This window comes from Rattus rattus, chromosome 9 (assembly GCF_011064425.1).
Source record: "Rattus rattus isolate New Zealand chromosome 9, Rrattus_CSIRO_v1, whole genome shotgun sequence".
Classification (NCBI taxonomy): domain Eukaryota; kingdom Metazoa; phylum Chordata; class Mammalia; order Rodentia; family Muridae; genus Rattus; species Rattus rattus.
Genome location: NC_046162.1, coordinates 54,921,510 through 54,942,824, shown reverse-complemented (window position 1 = coordinate 54,942,824; position 21,315 = coordinate 54,921,510). Strand labels below are relative to the sequence as shown.

The 21,315-nt window shown below is 47.1% G+C and overlaps 1 protein-coding gene across 1 annotated transcript; it reads left to right on the top strand.

The window, feature by feature from the left end:
• The first annotated feature begins 414 nt into the window (after window positions 1-414).
• Krt9 (keratin 9) lies at window positions 415-6,557 on the top strand. The gene is made up of 11 exons (XM_032913624.1): window positions 415-718; window positions 791-1,086; window positions 2,232-2,314; window positions 2,444-2,600; window positions 2,872-3,033; window positions 3,708-3,833; window positions 3,940-4,163; window positions 4,514-4,644; window positions 4,759-5,025; window positions 5,113-5,244; window positions 6,482-6,557. Exons 1-11 carry the CDS (start codon window positions 415-417, stop codon window positions 6,499-6,501), a joined length of 1,902 nt encoding a protein of 633 aa, XP_032769515.1. The 3' UTR covers window positions 6,502-6,557.
• Window positions 6,558-21,315: the final 14,758 nt, after the last annotated feature.

Sequence of the window (21,315 nt, the reverse complement as noted above, 5' to 3'; positions counted from 1 at the left end):
GAGAGTGACAACCAACCAGGAGGGAGTTTTGATCTTAGATACTGAGAGGGCTGAATCTCAGGCCCGTTGTCAAGGTCAGCCAGACACCAAACTGTAGGATATAGGTCAGCCCCTCAGCAGCTGGGCTGATTTATGGTGCCTTTGACAGCCTAATATCTTCAAATTACCTCACACAATGGAGAGAGGCTGGGCTGCTGACGGGCAGTCACCAAGGGACGCAGAGCCCGGGGCTTCTCTGCTGCTCCCGTACTCTAGGCCTTCTCTGAGTCTATGGGGGGGGAAGCTGGCACAGAGTGAGGACACACCCAGGTGTGCCACCTTCAGCAGGGGGTATAAGTAGGCAGCTCTGGGGATGGCTCAGTACCCAGCAACCCTGAGACCGCTTCCTGCCTACAGACTCCGGCAGGCAGCACCATGAGTTTCAGACAGATCTCCTCATCTTTCCGGAGCAGCAGCGGCAGCAGCTGTGGAGGAGGAGGAGGCAGAGGGGCCAGCGGAGGCAGCATGCGGTCTTCTTTCAGTCGCTCCTCCAGGGCTGGTGGAGGAGGAGGCCGCTTTGGCTCTTCCAGTGGCTTTGGTGGAGGTGGCTTTTCGGCCTGTGGCAGTGGAGGTGGTGGCAGTTTTGGATCTAGCTATGGTGGAGGATATGGAGGGGGTTTTAGCGCAGGGAGTTCCAGCGGTATGTTTGGTGGAGGTTCTAGAGGTTGCTTTGGTGGAGGTTCTGGAGGTGGCTTTGGTGGAGGTTCTGGAGGTGGCTTTGGTGGGGGTTCTGGAGGTGGCTTTGGTGGAGGTTCTGGAGGTGGCTTTGGTGGGGGTTCTGGAGGTGGCTTTGGTGGGGGTTTTGGAGGTGGCTTTGGTGGTGGCTCTGGAGGTGGCGAAGGTAGTATTCTGAACACCAATGAGAAAGTCGTCATGCAGAACCTCAATTCCCGTTTGGCCTCTTATATGGATAAAGTGCAGGAACTGGAGGAGGACAACGCCAACCTGGAGAAGCAGATCCAGGAATGGTATTCAAGGAAGGGGAACAGAGTCTTCCAGAAGGACTACTCTCATTACTATAACACTATCGAAGACCTGAAGGACAGAGTATGTATAAGAGTCCTCTCTCTCTCTCTCTCTCTCTCTCTCTCTCTCTCTCTCTCTCTCTCTCTCTCTCTCTCTCTCTCTCCCCTTCTTCCCTCTATCCCTTCATCTCTCCACCCCTGCTCCCCCCTTTCTCAACCTCTCACACAGAAGGGTGAGAGTCTAGAGTCCAAGCAAAGACATACCAGGGAATCATCTTTTAGAAAATATACTTTCATCAGAAGCAAACTTGTATTCGGTTTCTCAGGTCTTAGGGGCTTGGATTTGAACTCTGATATTTCTTTCTGAGTTTGGGCATAGCAGAAAGGAAGCCTGCATTAATACTAGCGAGACTAAGACCTCACTGGACCTTTCTTTTGACCTGGTTTTAAGTCAGCCTATTCTTCCTTTCCTATTTTCCTTGGGTTGGTCTCTTAATCTTCTCAGGTACTTAGGACTCAGGGATGCAGGTTGGTTGATCAACTGATAGAGAGAATCTCTGGTTGTGAGGATGATACCCATCCATCCACCCTCCCACCCATCCATCCATTCATCCATCCATCTGTAGGCCTCTTATTTATCCACTATTGTAAGTGGGTGGCTACCCTCTGTGTTGCGCTGAGCAGTCAGAGTGATGTCCTGTACTCAGCTTCCACTATAAAGGAGTCCACAGTTGGGTTCCTTACTGTTCTCACTTATTCCTCCTGATTGTATCTTTGTATTTCTGAATGCATTGTTTCTCCAACTGCAGATTTCTTCTACCCATTTACTCATACGTAATCTTAACCATCCTGCAGGACTTAGTTCAACTGTCACCTCCTTCCCAAGATCTTTCCTGGTTTCTCAGGATAGCCAAAAGCATCTTTCCTTTTCATGACTCTCTTGAAATAATTTGGACTTTGTGGCCAATGGTGGGCTCCTTGGGATTTGTCTTAGATCCTACGCTGCCTCTACAGGAGATGTTCAAATATTTGCCAAATGAGTGAGGACTACACTGGACACATCTGCTGAAGGCTGTGTGGGTGCTGTGCACCAAAGAAGCTGAAGGGAAACTTTTGCTTCCTGAACACCTGGGACAGGAATCCCCTCTGCTATGTCTGGTCTCTTCCTCTCTCTGAAGTTGATCATATCAAGGGAGCATGGCCTATTCATGCAAACTTGTCTTTCAGATTGTGGATCTCACAGTGAGGAACAACAAAGCACTCATAGACATGGACAATACTCGCATGACTCTGGATGACTTCAGGGTTAAGTGAGTCCTATTCCCTTCCTTTCCCCTATACTGTCGTCATCCCCTCCCCTACCCAAATTTCAGAGCTCTTGAGATCCCAGTAGGATCTGGTGCCCTTTTGATCATTCTGTACCCATGGCTGACCTACAGGCTTGAGATGGAGCAGAGCCTGCGCCAAGGGGTGGATGCTGATATTAATGGCCTGCAGAAGGTTTTGGATGGCCTAAATATGGAGAAATCTGATCTGGAGATACAGTTTGATAGTCTGGACGATGAGCTGAAGGCCCTTAAGAAGAACCACAAGGAGGTAGGCTATTGCTTTTGTGGCTTGGTGGGTACAGGGAAGAAGAGAAGGGCAGAGATTGTATGGAGCATTGTGGAGCATGGACTGAGAGAGCCCTCTTCTTTGGTTTTGAAGGGGACACTCCCAGCTCCTCACAGGTGGCCTGCATTGGCAGCTGTGCTTTGGTTTCACAATGATGGTCCTCTTTTGCATTCTGAAAAGACTTGACGGTAGAGGTTTGAAAGATGGCAAGAAGGGTCCCACTTCCAACCTCATGTCCTCTTCCTCCTTGCAGGAGATGAGCCAGCTGACGGGCCAGAATGATGGAGATGTTAATGTGGAGATAAATGTTGCTCCTAGCACAGACCTCACCCAGGTCCTCAATGACATGCGTGAGGAATACGAACACCTCATTTCTAAGAACCGCCAGGACATTGAGCAACACTATGAGTCCAAGGTGAGCAGAGCAGGCTACCTACTCAGTTTTCTAATCCACCTTTCAGGTATCCTTCTACTCCTCATCCCCTTCATCAACCTTCTGCCTCCTCATCTCAGCATATCTCTATCTATCCTTCCATCCTCCAATGGATTGATTCTGTTTATCCTTCTTCATTCACCACAGAGACACAACTGTGGGGTGGTGCTAGTTCTAGGTGCAAAGCTAATATCTTAGAAGTAAGCCAAATAAGATGGCCACCCTTGAGTTTATTAGTGTATGTTGTCCAGAGAATGGGCAACTCACTATAGTCCTGTGTGATGTAAGACTCTAGTAGAGATATGCAGCATCTTCTGTAGTACAATGAATTCCATGCCTGCTCCCCTCTTCTCTGGTCTCCAAAGCTTGGAACAGAGGATGATGGATAAAAAGGCATGCTATTCTTCATGTAAATAAGAAAAGAAGACTAGAAAGCAGTTTGGGGACACAGTACTAAGGGCCCTGAAACCTTACTGAAAGGGAATATGGTGTCTGGAGAACTGGTCAACCTCATCAGTAGGATTCAGAATTCAGTAGCCTGTCCTTGGCTTGGTCTCAGACTTGGTTTTAAAGTGAAGGGCCTGATAAGTGAGGTACAGTCTTTCCCACAGATGTTCTTGACTGTGTCTGTCCCTAACGAAGCCTTTGGTTTACAGATGACCCAGATTGAGCAGCAAGTGACAAATAGTGGCCAAGAGATGGAGACCAACATGAAGCAAGTGTCCCAGCTCCAGCACAGTGTCCAGGAGTTGAACATTGAGCTGCAGACTCAGCTTACCACGGTTGGTAGTCCTGCTCCAGATTCACTGCCAGGGCAGGGTACAGGAAAAACCTTTAGGAGGGGCAAGGAGTGGAACATCCCTCTTGAGTTTTTCTTTTGCTTCCTAGAAATCAGCCCTGGAGAAGGCTTTGGAAGACACAAAGAACCGCTACTGTGGCCAGCTGCAGCAGATTCAGGAACAGATCAGTGAGATGGAGGCCCAGCTTGCTCAGGTCCGGGCAGAAACTGAGTGCCAGAACCAGGAATATGGCCTTCTGCTCAGCATCAAGACACGGCTGGAGAAAGAAATTGAGACTTACCGAAAGCTCCTTGAAGGCGGCCAGCAAGACTTGTAGGTCCTCAGGAGTCTGTAGATTCTACAGTGTAGATCTCAGACGAGTCCCCTTAGACTTTTGATATCACTTCTAGCCTTCTTGAATAGAAGCAGCTGGAAAAGTTCTTGAATGCAAGGGCCTGGTGGATCGAGGACTTCATCCGTATGAGTGTGTTTGGGGGGAAATGCTTGGGGTTTTTGAGCTTTGGAAAGGATATGGTAACAGTGAGAGAAAGGGGATACCTTCTGCTCAAGGGAGAGGAAGGTACCCTTCCCTCCCAGCTAGGATGCCTCAGTTCACACTTAAGTCTTGATTCTGTCCAGGGTTATCCTTGTATATGTATCAATGTGTTTTCCTTTATCCTCAGTGAATCTTCTGGAGCTGGACAAATTGGCTTTGGAAGTGGCAAAGGAAGACAAAGAGGAAGTGGCGGCAGCTATGGAGGAGGAAGTGGGGACAGCTATGAAGGAGGAAGTGGAGGGAGCTATGGAGGAGGACGTAGGGGCAGTCATGGTGGAAAAAGTGGAGGCAGTCATGGAGGAGGAAGTAGGGGCAGCTATGGAGGAGAAAGTGGGGGCAGCTATGGAGGAGAAAGTGGGGGCAGCTATGGAGGAAGAAGTGGGGGCAGCCACGGTGGAAAAAGTGGAGGTAGTTATGGAGGAGGAAGCAGCTCTGGGGGAGGAAGTGGAGGCAGCTATGGAGGAGGAAGTGGGGGCAGCCATGGTGGAAAAAGTGGGGGTAGCCATGGAGGAGGAAGTGGGGGCAGCTATGGTGGAGGAAGTGGTTCTGGAGGAGAAAGTGGAGGCAGCTATGGAGGAGGAAGTGGAGGCAGCCACGGTGGACAAAAAGGAGGAAGTGGGGGCAGCTATGAAGGAGGAAGTGGAGGGAGCTATGGAGGAGGAAGTGGGGGCAGCTACGGTGGAAAGAGTGGAGGTAGCTATGGTGGAGGAAGCAGTTCTGGGGGAGGAAGTGGAGGCAGCTATGGAGGAGGAAGTGGTTCTGGAGGAGGAAGTGGGGGTAGTTACGGTGGAGGAAATAGAAGGCCATCTCAGTCCCAGTCCTCAAAATCTGCCGACTGCGATGACGATGATTCGAAAGGTAAGGAATTACTGAATTCACAGCCTGTGAACACAAGGCAACTACCCCTTTCGATGTATCTTTGGACGTCTTGGCAGGACAGCATGTTCTGAATGGAATGGATTTTTAGAGAAGTCTTTAGAGCAGTACAGACCCATACTTGGTTCTATAATGAGCATTGGATGAAATAAATCTGTACATGATCTGAGTCTCAGTGACTAGAGAAGATGGTTTGAAAACTGCACTGTCAGGTACATTTCTATTGTAGCCCACAGGTAGATTTTACTAATGGAAAATGAGCTTCAGAAAAGTAAATCATTTCCTCATGATCATGTAATTACCAAGTGATGGGCTCAGCCCTGTGGGGCTCCATAGTCAGTGCCTTCAGCGGTCATTAGGAGGGAGGCCTATAACAGTAACAGCACAGGGAGCAGAGACTCAGGGGTCTCCGTCAGTGGTCACTGCAACCATTGCATGGTACACCTGTGGAAAGGAGGATGTCTTGGGTGCCATTACATGTGTCTCTAAGAAGGAGTCATGCAAGGGGAGGTGGTCTCTACACCAAGAAATAATCTCTACTTACAAATTGAACTTAAATTAATTAAATACCTAGGTTGGAGAAATGCTCAGCTGTTAAGGGCACTTGCTGCTTTTGTAGAGGACCCGGGTTCAGTTCTCAGTGCCCATGGCAACCATCCATAATTCCAGTTCCAGGGGATCCCATGCTCCTTTCTGATGTCTGAGAGCACCAGGCACACATACAGTGCACACATACAGTCAGAGGATACCTATGTGAATAGATAAATAAGGTCATTGCCCTTTAAGCTATGGTTTCATCTTTTAAAAAGTTATAGTAGAGGCTGGATAAGAATGCAGCATGTGTAGCTCGGGAATCCTTTTAGTGCCAGAGAACTGTTCACTTACAAGGTATCTTACGTATTTTGAATGTCCAGTGGCTCTGCAGAGGCATGGGTGTTAATCTAGGGATGAGGTTGGTGTTATCTTTGTCTCGATAGCCAAAGAATTTACCGACAATACTATGGGATGGTGAAGGGCCTGGTTCATGGGCTCTCCGGACTCAGGGTTGTTGCAGGAGAGATGGGGGAACTGAATGGGGACACAGGCTTCCCGATTACAGTGCTCTGCTCTCAGGTTCCTCCAGCTCTATGAGATCCAGGTTTCTTGCTCCCAATTTCTTCTTCAAGTCACTGCCCAAAGTCTTTCTTCTTACTCTTCTCTCCTTTCCACCCCGCCACAGGCCACAAGATGCGATACTAGAACCCTGATTAACTTTCTCCACCGGACCCCAGCTGAGAGTGTCTCAGGAGGGCAGGAGCTACATGAGGCATACGTACGGCATCCTGACATCAAGTCTAGCTGGCAACAAGCCGGGGGAACCGTTTGGAACTGGATGGAGTTGGCGTTGTGCCTCTGGACATCTATTGGCTCTGTTCCTTGCTGGGGAGGCTTCAGGGCTGGGGAGAACTTGATTTTCCCATGTGTCCTGGGGGTGGCCCCCCTCCCTTCCTTATCCTGACTTCCTAATAAAGCTTTCCTATTGCAAATTAAACTTGGATTCTGACCTGTTTGTACCCTTGAGATTAAGTAGCGTGATGCTTGATGCTGGTTGTGAACATGATTGAGTTGAGACTCTCCTGGGTGATAGCAGTGTTCATTGGAGTGTGTCTGTGAACATATCTCCAGAGGTAATTAACTAAGCAGATAAAGTTCCATGTTGAATATGAGTGACACCCGGCAGGCTGAGCCCATGGGTTGAATTAAACAAAGGGAGATGGCCAACTGTCACATACAGTCTGTCTCCTTACCACACGCTTATCCCATGATTTGAGCCACTACATGCTCCCTGAACCTTCCCCTCTATTATGGTCCCTTTCCTTTGTTTTTACTATAGATTTGTTAATTGTTTTTATTTATTTATGTGTGTGTGTGTGTGTGTGTGTGTGTGTGTGTGTGTGTATCTGCATAAATTTAGGTGTACCATACGCCTGCAGGTACCTGTGGAGACCAGAGGGTGTCTGATCCTCACTACATTAGAGACCCTAACTAAGACGCCTTGTGATTTCGCAATTGGCAATTTAGACGGAACAGTTTTGTTTTCTTTTATGTATCTGTGGCTAGCTGCAAGAGCGAGGCAGCTCTGCCTCTGGGTACCTGGGAGATGGTTGGGGTGGTGAGGACAAAAGCATGACGCTCACCTTCCAGTCAGCTAGCTTGAGCCAGTGTCTCAACACAAGTGGCAGCTACACGAGGTTCTTTGAGGAGTAGTCACTTCGACTTTACGGTGTTGGCCAAAGTAAGTCACAATCTAATCTACATTTGAGAGCCGGGCAACAGATTCTTCTTGAGGCAAAGAGCTGAAAAGTCACACGGTGAAAGATACAGGTGTATAAGGAGCAGTAATGGAGTCCATTTTGGGCATGCAATCTCCTGTGCTCTATGAGGAGGTCACATGAGTAAAACAAGAAAAAAACCAAAACAGTGGTGTGGCTTGTACAATGGAAGATTTCACAGAGAGTGAAATATAGGCATAAGCCGGGTACTCCAGGGAAGAGGGCAGAACATCCCATGGTAGCCCTCAAGGACTCTGACTGGGCTGATAGGCAAACTTCCTTCACAAACTAGGGACAGCCCTGCCCTTTAGGCAATTCTTCAGATACCGTGGCTCATACCTGGTCACTTATATCGGTCACTTGCGATAGATTTTAAATGGACTTTAAATGGCTCCCAAAGGCATTTGGGTTGAAGCCTATCCCCAGGTAACTATGTTTGGTTTAGGGACCTGGGATAAGGGACTGAGGTATATCCTTTATGTACCAAAGCAGACTTGGCCCCCAGGTTTCCCAGCATCCATCTGTCCTTACCTGGCAGACCCTGCCACAACTCTGAACTTCAAAGACCAGGGTCAGAGCTGCCATTCCCCCAGAGGCTCTTCCCTACATAATTCAGGCATTTTGGACCTCTCTCTCTCTCTGTCTCTCTCTGTCCCTCTGTCCCTCTGTCTCTCTGTCTCTGTCTCTCTGTCTCTGTCTCTCTCTCTCTCTGTCTCTGTCTCTCTCTGTCTCTGTCTCTCTCTGTCTCTCTCTGTCTCTGTCTCTCTCTCTCTCTCTCTCTCTCTCTCTCTCTCTCTCTCTCTCTCTCATTTTCTCCTCCTCCTCTTCTCTCTCATTGTCCCACTCTCTTTGTCCCATAGCTACATCCCTGGCCTCCTTTCTTGGGGCCAGTGAACTCACCTGGCTTGAATCGGTTCATTTCATTGGCAGAGAAATAACCTATCAAGCCTCACTTTTGGGAGGTGGTAGAGACTTTGGAAGGTGAGTATACAAGAAGAAACCTAGGCCGTTGAACTGCACATCTTTGAAGGGGATTATTGGTACCTGATTTCTCTTCTCCCTTTCCTTCTGCTTTCTGACCACCTTTAAGTGAGCACTTCCCTCTCTCTGTTCTTTTCATAGTTTACTGTCCACAGGGTCATGGATTCACAGACAAGCTACTAGAGACTAGCTAGAATCCCTGAGCTAAAGTCAGTATTTTCTCCTTTGGAGTTGTCTCAGGTCCTTTGTCACAGTGATGAGATCTAATACACCATCTCAAAGCTCGAATGTGTGCCCAAGCTTGAAAAAAAATATGTGTTCATTTGTATATGTGTATACATGAACTCGAGTGTGCACGTGGAGGCCAGAGGACACCCTTATTAGGAACACTGTCCACCTGCTCTAAGACTGGTAGCCTGCCACCGACAGAGCAGGCTAGACCGTAGTCCACAGCCCTGGGTGATGGAAGTGGAGGAAACCCTGAAGGACTGGGTAACTGTGTGTCATTGGCATGAGCATGACCGGGTCAAGGACCCTGGTCTCAGACCTAGAGGAGAAAGGCAAAGTCTCTCCCCTTCCGCCTTCTCAGAGGTGAGGCTCTGAGGAAAATGCCAAAGCCTTCCTTCTCTTCTGGTCCTGTGAGTATGTTGATAGTGTTTTTGGAAAGTGTCCACCATATGTGCTCCTCCTAGATATTTACAACCTGAAGACTGCTCCCCTACAGACAGTGCTCCTGCTGAGCTTAGCCAAACCTTTCTCTCCTTCCTCTAGTGGGTATACCAGAAATCCTGGCTCTTTTTAAATCTGTGTGTAACTACTCTGTCCCCTTCAACTGGGTGCCATGACCCTGCCTCCCTGTTCAGGTCTTTGGTCTCAGGCCTGCCTGATTCAAGGGGATCTTGAATAGACCTTATGTTAAATGGATGCCCAAGATGCTCTCCCCATGGTCATTGGCCTTGGGGCACCCACACTTTCTCCTATTTAAATGTGAGCTTCTGGGGTGCTGAGGTTTCTCTAGCTGAGACTTTGTCCATTTGATCAGCTTTTCCGTGTTCGGATGTTTGTCTTTCTGTCTCTTCTTCATTCCTTGATGCCCCAGGCATGTCTGTCAAGGATCTAGCTGTCTCCACCTCTTCAGTGCTGGGGTTACAGATGTGAGCAGCCATTCCAAGATGGAGACAGAATTTAGATGGTCATAAATCTGAGGCAAAAAAATCGATTGGCCAAACTATTTCTCCAGTCCACTGCTCAACCTTTTGATATCATGGATTGACTCTGTCATCTATAAACTTTATTCTAAAGAACCAAACAACTAAGTTACAAATAAAACAATGCCAAAATTATCTCTTGTTTGTAGGAAGTTTACAGTTTTGTATTAAGCCATATCCGTTGCTGTCCTGGGGTGCATGTGGCCCATGGCTCACAGGTTGGACATTACCTCACCAAGGTTTAAGACAACATTTGTCCCAGGAATTACAGTCTTGACAAGGCTCAGCAAAGACAGCTCCTTTCAGTTCCCTTGGTGTCACTGTCACCGGATGGAGGTGTCTGAATCCTTTCTAGCTTCTGTGTCCCCAGTTGGGCTCTCTAGCAGTACTTTGTCTCTATGGAGATTCTCCATGGGATCCAGTAGGGTAGCTTCAGGGCAGCCAAAACTCCTTTCGTGGACTTTATCTTAAGTCAGAGAGAACCTGCTTCATTGCAGAGTCTGCACCTGGAAGTCACACACGCTAATTTCACTTTGGTCTCAGGCCTGCCTGATTCCAGGGGACCTTGAATAGACCTTATGTTAGGTGGACATCAAGGATGATCGCTCCAGGATCCTTGGCTTGGAGGTACCCATACTTTCTCCTACTTAAACGTGAGCCTACTTACTGTTTGGATTTTGTTAATTAAGATATTAAATATGTTGATCTTTTAAAATGGATATTTTTAAAAGGTGGGTCTGTGCGAGCATAAACCGGGTGGGGCTTGGAGAGATGGTTCAGTGGATAAAGGCTTTTTCATGAAAGCTTGGTGACCTGAGTTTGATCCCTGGAACTCACATGGTAGAAGGGTAACCTTGGTATCTACCATGGTACATGACCTCCAGCTATCCTCTGACCTCTATACATGCACTGAGACACATGTGTCCATGCATCACACATGTATTACACACTACACACATACACACACACACACACACACAAAACCTATAATAAATAAACCATTTTCCTGTTTTGTCATAGAAGTCAGAATTTTAAAAATTTTAAAAACTTGGGGTTGGGGATTTAGCTCAGTGGTAGAGCGCTTGCCTAGCAAGCGCAAGGCCCTGGTTCGGTCCCCAGCTCCGAAAAATAGAAAAGAAAAAAAAATTTAAAAATTCTTTATGACATTTACCAATTGTGTATGCATGTGCATGGCTACAACATATTTATAGAGGTCAGAGAACAACTTGGAAGAGTTGATTCTCTCCATCCACCATGTGTGTCCATGGAATCAAACTCAGGTAGTCAGGATTGGAGGCAAACATCTCTACCCACTGAGCCATCTTGCTGGCCCTAAATCATGAGATTTCAGTGGAGGTTGAAGATCAAAGGGGCTATGTGGTAAGCTGACATTTGGCTGACATCTTCTAAAAGCATGTGGAAGCAGATTTCACTTTAGTCTGTAGGTGAGAACTCACCCTGATTTGGGCCTTTAGATATTCTGCTGGGATTTGAACTCAGGACCTCTGGAAAAGCAGACAGTGCTCTTAACCACTGAGCTATCTCTCCGACCCTGAGAGTTCGTTCGTTCGTTCCTTCCTCCCTCCCTCCCTCCTTCCCTCCCTCCCTCCCTTCCTTCCATCTACCTGCCTGCCTGCCTATGGTCAGGATGTAGCTCCCAGCTACTGTAGAGGTAATCTCTTGTGCACTATGTAAAAGCATTCACCTGTCCATAAAAAGGGTCTTTGGCCAATCAGCTGAGGCAGGATTAGAAGGTGGGACATCTGGCAGAGAAAGATGGGGGAGGAGGAGGGAGGGAGGGAGAGGGAGGGAGGGAGGTAGAGAGAGAGAGAGAGAGAGAGAGAGAGAGGGGGGGGGATTTGGGAAGTAGTGAGACATGGAAGATTCTCTGGGAACTCTGGAGGAAGACAGATGCATGAAAGCTGAGGGCACGCTAAGATGGGAATAACCAGGTAATTCAGTGATGAGCAGGTCAGGGACAGAGCCAAAGCTTGTGGCCATGGTGTTTGTAAACATATTTAAGTCTCAGAGTCATCGGCATGTGAGGGAAAGCACGCAGCTTGCTGGCAGGCTGCCATGCTCCCCACCATGACGACAATGGACTAAACCTCTGAAACTGTAAGCCAGCCCCACTAAGTGCTTTCTTTTGTAAGAACTGCCATGGTCCTGGTGTCTCTTCACAGGACTAGAACACTAAGCATCCACCTGAACCATCCTGTTCTCTGCTTCCCGGATGTGGAGGCCATGTAACTAACTGTCTCACGCTCCCAAGCCCATTTCTTTCCTACCCAGCCCCCATCCTGCATAGGAAATTCACAGAGGCATATACAGATGGAGGCATGCCTCTGTCCTGTGGAAGGAGAGCTTGTGTAATTTAACACAGGCTGGGTCACATCACTGTGGATGCTGCTAGTGAAGGGGACAGGACTCTGATGGGAGGGCACAGATATATCCAAGATCTTAGGGTTTACAGAGGCAGGGGGAGAGTAGCGTCTTCTGTACATGTGACACCTGGCAAGACTGAGCGGGGGTTTGGGGTCCTTACCCAGTGTTCCACCTCAGCTTCCTAAAGATGCCCCATGCCCCTTCCTTTATATTTCTTTTTCTTCTGTTTTCCCACAGGGTCTCATGTAGCCCAGGCTAACCTCCAACTTGCTTTGAGCAGAGGGTAACCTTGAACTTCTGATTCTTCTGCTCTCACCTCCAAAGTGAAATTACAGGTGTGCTACCACACCCAGATGCTTGTGCATTTTTTTCATGGCCAGAGTCTGGATCAGCAGTTCTCAACTTGTGGGTTGTGACCCTTTTGGGGGTCACATATCAGATATCCTGCATACTAGATGTTTACATTATGGTTCATAACAGTAGCAACAGTGTCAGTTGTAAAGAAGAAACAAAAATAATTTTTAAAGAAGATTTATTTATTTATTTTATGTCTTCAGACAGACCAGAAGAGGACATCAGATCCCATTACAGATGGTTGTGAGCCACCATGTGGTTGCTGGGAATTGAACTCAGGACCTTTGGAAGAGCAGTCAGTGCTCTTAACCGCTGAGCCATCTCTCCAGCTCGAACAAAAATAATTTTACGGTTGGAGGTCACCACAACATGAAGAACTGTATTAAAGGGTCCCAGTATTCAGAAGGGAAGGGTGAGAACCATTGGTCTGGACGACGTCTTCCAGACGATCATTGTTGGGAAGGAGAGAACAGGTTTCTGTATGAAGATTTCACTCAACCTCCCAGGCTCCCTAAGTACTCAGAGCCCTTCCTCTTCATAACCACAGGGATTCTCTGGAAACAGCTTTATGTTGACCAGGATGGACCTCAGTTCCTGTCATCCAGCTAAACAATTGTTCAGACCTTTTCTCTTATACTCAAGCTGGAAGCTGGTCATCTGGTCTCTTTCTGTGTCTTTGTACTGACTCATTGAGCTTGGTCGAATGTCCATCCCCAAAGCCAGCCTTCACTTCTGCTGGTAGCATCTACGGGGATCTTGAAGTTTCTCGGTTGTGCAAGCCTTCCTCCGCAGACTTGGAGTTTGAAATCGGTCTCCTCCCCCAGGCATGTAGGATCTGGCTTGCCTGCAATTTTGCAGACAATTCAGGGTGGATCTTGAGAATAATTTAGAGCTTGGGGTACTGTGAGTCAATTAATTTCCCTAACTCATAGGAAATGTTCCAGACAGTGCTCTCAATTTGTAGGTCTCATCTTTCCCAAGCCATGGTCCCACTGTCCCCAACTCCCACTCCCCTCCTTCACCCCCTGCCCCCCGACTTCCCCTCCCCCACCACACATTGGGACGGGGTCAGGGTCTGAAAAATGCCAGGTGAGCACTGCTGGGCTTCGCTCTTCTCCTTTTCACGTTTTAAAATTTGAGGCACAATTTTGCTAATTTTCCCAGGCTGGCCTTGAATTTGCCGTCCTATTGATTTCAACTTCTTGAGTAGCTGGGATTACAGGCTCATGCCGACTAGGCCTGGCATGGATTAAATTATCTGTAAGAGAATGTTGTGGTTCAAATTATGTTGTGACCTTAGGAAATCAAACTTGAGCCTATCAGACACTCTGGCTTTGTAACTACAAAGAATACAAAGAAATAAGCAAAATTATATTTATTTATTTATTTATTTATTTATTTATTTATTTATTTAACGTGTGTGTGTGTGTGTGTGTGTGTGTGTGTGTGTGTGTGTGTGTGTGTGTGTGTGTGAAGCCATGGTGGGAGTTGGTTCTCCCCCCTACCATCTGAGTCCCAGGGATTGAACTCGGGTCATCGGGATTGGCTGCAGGTGTCCTTACCCAGCGGAACCATCTCACCGGCCCAGGGAATTAAAAATCAGAATCTCTGGACTAATTGTGGAAAGAATGTGTTCCTCCGACCCATAAAACCAGTCGCACAGACCTCCAAGTCCACTGCTTCTGCTCTGGGATCTGCAGGTGGAGTGAGCCAGTCAACACCTACGTTATTAGCATTCAGGAGCTGGTAGAGTCCTACGTTCTAACCACAGTTACATTTTACTGACTGCAGAGACACGGAGACCATTGGAGTCATACGGTATTCATTCAACTTTTTTTTTGGGACAGGGTCTCTTGCAGCTGAGGCTGACCTCAGTCCCCCTAGGTGGACAAGCGTGACCTTGAACTTCTGATCATCCTGCTGCTTGAGGTTGTGGGTGTGCGTCACATGATAGTTTATATGGTGTCGAGAGGATCAAACCCAGGGCAAACGCTCTATCAACTGAACTATATGCCCAGGGCAAACACTCTATCAACTGAACTATATGCCCAGCGCGTATTCAGCTACTCTTAGTAGATATAAACACTTGTTGAACTCTTTTTATGCCAGCCTCTCTTCTTGGTGGTGGGTGGACACCACTGATTGAAATATTCTGCTACTATTAGAATTAGTTGATTGAAATATTCTGCTACTATTAGAATTATACCATGGGTAAGGGAGGGGGAAACAATACATGTGGCGAATAGAATGATACGTTTATTTTGTGAAATAGTTTACAGTTGGTATAAAGTAGTTTCATGTGGATGCATTTGTCACTTCTTATTTTGCCAAATCACTCAGCACGAGAACCGACAGACATTTACTAGATGCCTTTGTTTTAATCAGTGCTATCTTTATTTAAGATTCGGAAATGTTGGGAGGGATTAGGGGGATGTTTGCCCGGAAACCGGGAAAGGGAATAACACTCGAAATGTAAATAAGAAATACTCAAGGTAATAAAAAAAAAAAAAGATTCGGAAATGCAAACGTGTGATATCTTTTAGTACCAATCTCCTGGTTGTTAACCATGGTCTGTGCCCTAGAAAGACCAAACCAGTACAGTAAAAAGGTGATTCTCTGCAAACCCCCTCTCTGTGTGAATATGTGTATATGAATGTATGTATTTAAAGGTGACAGGCACATAAAGAAGGGGAGGCGGGAAGAAGACAGGTGCACTGCGGCACCAGGATGGAGGACTGCCGTGGTAAGCAAGTGGCCAAGGTGGACTATAAGTGACACTAGAGCCTAGAGGCAAGTATGTGGTCAGGGATGACTCCAGGCACACACCGCAGGTGTAGAAAGCCCTGCGGTAAGAATGCATTTGGTATGTCCAAGGGAGACTGAGAAGGCCCCCATACCCAGAGCATTGTGAGAGAGAAACTCGGACGCTGATGAGGTCAGAGTGGGGCGGGTCACACGCAGCCTTGGAGGGCTGTCTAAGGGACTTGGTCTTTGCTCGCAGGGAACCTCAGAACACAAAGGTGGAGGGCTCTAAGATGTGAGGTGAGGTGGGTGATGCTTGGGCAGGGACCTTCAAGATAGTTGCCCAGCTGGGAACAGTCACTTCAGCCTCTATGTGATCAGAAAACAATGTTTACCATGGGGAAAGGAGGGATATTGAGGGGTGGTTAGGTTATGAATAGGATCTGAAGGCAGAACTCATTGTCAGGATTTCTTAAAGAACTGCACGGTGCCAAAAAACCAACACCAAAACAAAACAAAACAACAAAACAAAAACAAAACAAAACACCAACCAAGGATACCCGGGAATCTTACAGTAGCTGTTGTCTGCTGGGAGGGAGGATTAGGGTGAAGGATGTTGGCGTGGAAACGGGTAAGCCAGCTTTAGATGTGAGGAACATAGTCTGTTAGACACCTGAGCCCAGGCTCTGAAGACTCTTTCATCATCAGCCACACCCATCCCAGAATTCTGTACCCACTGGGATTTTATTTTCTTGCGAGGACAGGAACCGCACCCCGAAGCAAGGTCGCTAAATGGCACTAGGCGAGTCCTAGAAGCTCCAGGAAGGGTTTTCAGAGAACAGGGTTGAAGGCTGCAGTCCTGAGGAAGCCTCCCTTTGGCACCAGCGGCAGGCATGGAATGGCTAGCATGTCCCACTGCATGCCACCACCGAACCTCTGGCATTGCTGCTGTGGAAGCTGGGTGTCTGGCAGGAGTGACTGCCAGAACAGATTACGCTGGGTACCTCCCTCTTCAGGACATTAGCATCTGGCTTGCAGGCTTATGCAATATCCTGGGTTTGGAGAGTCTGGCCATGCGCCTGTGCTCCGTATAGGAGGCTACTGATAGCTTCCATCTTGGGGAGGTGCAGACTTTAGATCAAGGCTCTTTTTTGGACAAGCTGTGTGACCGAGATTAAGAACAACTATCTATAAGAGGAAGGGGCAGGGACTGACAGTTATTGAGTGCCTACTGTATGCTCGATAAACAGGGCACTGTGGTAAATACTGCATAATGTTCTCTCATGATTCCTTACAGAAACCTCATAATGCTTTTCATATTTTATTTTAAACATTATTTATCCATTGTATATGTGTATATAATCATTGACCTTGAACAGTTGGGTGTTTTCCTGAGTCCTCTGTTTCTCCCAAAAGATCCCGAGTCTGCCAGTGCCAGAGGGGGGTAGATGACTGATTGAACAGTGGAGAAATGAGGGTGACAGCTAGATTGCTGAAAACCTTCTGGACTCCCTCCTCCTGTCATTCCGACACTCATAAATCTTCCGGGCTTTGATCTCTGAGTCTCCTCCCTTTGGACTCTCCTACTTGTTAAGGCTGTGGCTGGCCCAGCGAGCTCTCATAGCCTCCGGTTCTGATGCTCTCTCCGAATCTCAGGTCTGAACATGAATGCTGGCACATGCCTGAGACTGAAGGATCAGAAGTCTAAGGATGTTTTCTGCTACATAGTGAGCTTGAGGCCAGCCAGGGATACTTGAAACCCTGTCTCCAAACGAAACAAAAGAATGACAACAACAACAACCACAACGGTAGATTATGGGATGTCTTTTCTATCAGGGATTGGAAAGACAACTGTGACCTGAACAGGTGAGGTCTCCCCTCTTCCCCAGTCCAGTGCTGGGGGGCAGCTGTGTGATCAGTGAGTCCTGAATCTCACAGCAGATGCCCTTGGAGATGCAGGGGATAGGCTGAGATTGCACAGGCTCTCCTGACTCAGCCACAGTGCGCGGGAAGGCTTCAGCTCCATGTCAGGTGGGTAGTGCTGTCATTTACTGATTAGGTTTAGAAGAGGCAGAATGTGACCTAGCAACGTTCCCCACAGTTAGGTTGCTATGGATCCAAATTCATTCTTCTGGATTCTTTGGCCTTTGAACAACTTTTAACTCTTCCTAAGATGAGATGTCTGGTCCTAGTGTCCCTCAGAAAGCCCTTCAAACTTGTTAAATGAATGAAGTATGAACAATAAGCAAGAAATGAGTGTATTGAATAAGTCAGGCTCCAAGTACTATCCTTCCTTCCTTCCTTCCTTCTTTCCTTCTTTCCTTCTTTTCTTCCTTCCTTCCTTTATTCATTCATTCATTCATTCATTCATTCATTCATTCATCTCATGATGGTTTCTGTCTTCTGCAATCTCTAGCACGTCAGCCTTAGTAATATATCATCCTCATCTTGGCTTGGGCTAAACCCAGTCAACTATGAACCCCCCGAATTGGTTCTCAGAATGATTGGGAAATATTGGGGTGTGCAAAAAACTTTTGTCAAGTCAGAGGAGACCCAGAGAAATGATAAAGAACTTACGAATTCCCAAGAGTCCAGTTTGAGGTTGAAGGTGAGATGGGAGGCAGTTGGCTGGTTGGAAGCTGTGGTCCAGACCCTGGCCACCATGATGAAGTCTTTGATGCCTTTATTGAGAGCATGCACTCATTTCAGATCTGCTCTATGCCATGCTGGGGTCAGTTGCTGTGACAACCATGATGACAGAGGCTTCTGTCCCGATAGAGTCTTAGACTTTAGGACCTAAAGGAACACCAACACTCATGATACCAGAACAACCACTTTTAGAGAATACCAAATTCCTTTACAAGAAGTGCAGGGACTCAGAGTACCCAGCAAGAATGCCTGACTCAGTCTGGGAAGTCAGGCAACATTCAGTGGAGGAAGCGACTGGCCAAGGCCTGAATGACAGATGGCTTGGCTTTACCCAGGTGATAGCCAGAGGGGGTAGGGTGTGCTGGGTGGGAATGGTGTTCTGGACAGCGGGAACAGGCCTGGAGGACTGGAGGCCAGGAACCCATGTCTTAGTGCTATAAACCAGAGGGTAGGGAGGGGCTCGTGAGAGATGATAAGGGGTAGGCTGGAGAGGGTGGGAGAGCAAATCAGGGAGGGCATGCTGCTACATCCTGAAGGTGACAGACAAGCCTATGCCATCTCTGTATCCTCCTTTGTCTTTGTCTGTGGTGGAGGGCAAAACCGTACTGGCTAAGAATTGCTCACTGTCTAACTAGCAGCCATCTTTGCCACCCTAGTGGAGGAAGCCAACAAGTGATCTCTGTTCTGACTGACGTGGGGAGCTCACGCCAGAGCTGGGAAGCACTGCCTATCACAGCTCTGTCCCTCCCCTCCTCCAGGAACCCTAGGGCTGGTGGTGTCAGGGCTCTCAGTAACTCCCCATTTCTGCCTCTTCCACCTCATCTCTGAAAATCCCTGCAGCTAAGCACTGAGCGTCAGCTAGGTTCCCTCTCCACCGAGGAGTGTGCTGTGTGGATGACAACTGGTCATTGTGACTTCGGTCAGTGGTCTTTCCCTTTACCCCGGTCACATCACCGCAGCAGCTGTACCTCCTCTGTCTAGGACTGAAACTTCTCTGGTGTCATGGACTTTGTCTTTCCCAGTCACCAATTTCCTAGGCAGCGAAGGTTTGCTCAGACTCCCAGGACTGCAGTTGTTTTATTCTTTCTAGAACAACCACAGGACACCTACTGAGTGCAGAGGTAGGTCCCTTGCCTGAACAGGAAGGATTTTGGAAATTCTTTTCCTGGGAAGTAGGCAGCCATAAGGGGAATGGGAAATCCATCTCAGCTACCTCTCATCTCTGGGTTTCAGTTTCCTTGCCAGCGATTCTAATTGTTTATGGCACAGAATGGAGAAGAAAAAAAATGAAGAAATGGGGGTACTGGGATGGGTGGTCCTCACTGACTTTCTGAGCCATGGAAAAGTCGTGGTGCTGCCCGACTCTTATTATTGAGGTAGGGTCTCTCTTGGCCTGGAATTCACCAAGTTTGCTAGGTCGTGTGCCACACATCTGGTCAATGCCTCCTTCTCCTCCTTCTCTCTTCTACCACCTCCTCTTTCTTCTCTTCCTCCTCCTCCTTCTTCCTTCTTCGTTTCTTTTTTCTGCCCCTTCTTTCAACGTGGGTTCTGAGGGGTGAGCTCAGTCCAACTGAGTTATCTCCCCAGCCTTGACATACAGTACCCTGGAGTTCTGTTTTCCACATCTGCTGTCACAAGCCCCTGTCACCCTCAGGGCTTTACTCTCTTTTCTCAGGCACAAATATAAAGAAAACCAAGTTCTTTCTCTGCCACACCCCTCCACTTGGCATGACTTAACACAGACTAGAATTTTCCAAAAGTACTTTCATCAGGTCTAATAAAAAAATCTTGGGTAAATAACAAGGAAACAAAGAAAAATTAAAACCCATAGCAAATACTTAGGCCTAACATTAGACAGTGAGAGGTGGAGGAAGGCTAACTGAAGAGTCCCTTTCATAACAGTCCAAGCTTCTTCCTGCATTTCTTGGGCCTGTAGAATTTTTGGTGTATAATCTCTTTGGGTGTTGATAAACACTAACTATAGGGGATGGAGAAATGGCTAAAAACACTTGCGTCTCTGGCAGAGGATCCAGGTTCAATTCCTATCACTCACTTGGTAATATTCCACAACCATTGGTAATTCCAGTTCCAGGGGATCTGAGGCCCTTGTCTGGAATCCCTGAGTCCTGTATGTAGGTGGTATACATCAAACATGCAGGCACATAGACACACATACAAAAAAATGTAAAAAAGAAACTAACTCTGAACAAAATGAAATCTCTTAGCATTAGTAGTTCAGGGAGTACAATTAATTATTGCTTTAATTTGAATTATTTGAATTTATTGAGGCATTCATATTTATTTATCCTTCTCCTCAATCTCCCTCTTTTTGAGACAAGATCTCACTATATAGTCCTTCCCAGCTTGCCTGGAACTTGCTATGTAGACTATGCTGGCCTTGAACTCACAGAGATCTGCCTACCTCTGCCTCTTGAGTGCTGGCACTAGAGGTGTGCCCCACCATGCCCAGCTCACTGAGGCATCAATCACCATGCACTTGGGCTCTGTGGCCAACCATCAGTTTCCTCTTCCTTTTTGGGCTCCTCAGAAACGCAAATGTTTAAATTTGTATACAGTTTTGTGTTTTGCTATCCTTCTTAGCAAAACTGGGAAATATAAATACATAAGGGATATTTGGATCCCTGGAAGAGTTTGATGGGAATGTGAGCAGAGTCCAACAACAAGAGAGCCATGAAAGTGGTGAGCTTTACTTGGGGCTAGCCATGGAGGCAGCCAGACCGTTGGGGCCACCAGAAATTAAATGTCCCTAGTGTGGGATGGCGCCACCATATTATATATTTCCCACCACAGGTGTCGATCCAATGTGTTAGGCAAGAATCCACTAGAAATTTAAGATTATTAGCCTGAGAGTTAGAGTTTCATTTTCTAAGTGAGAGAAAGGTGGTTATGTGGACTCAAGCTAGGGAACCTTGAAACAAAGAAAGAGGGCGCTGAGGTCCCCTGCCGTGAAAAGTATAGGCTGCTCTGAGTTGAAAATGGAGGCTGCCTGCTTCCTTGGCAGATGTTGATTGGACTGTGATTTAATTCAAAGGCTGGTTTATTTGCTTTTAGGATAGATTTATAAACAAAGTTTGTCTGAATCACATGGGGAATTTTGCCCGCGGTTCAGAACTAAGATAGGAAAAATAGAAGTCTGAAACTCCAGATAGATATTATCTCATAGAGCACAACAGATAGATAATATAAAAGTTATTAAAAAATATAAGTCTGAGGCTCCAGGTAGAGAGCCTCATACGGTATTTTAGTTTTCTTCATTTGTTTCGGATTTGTTTTAATTTTCAAAATGGTTGTGATTTTGAGTTTTGTGGTTATATTATTTCTCTGGGAGAGAATACAAGACACAAGCTTTTCTGAAGAATGGTCCTAGGGGAACCAGGGTGTCCTGACTCACCTTGCTCAGC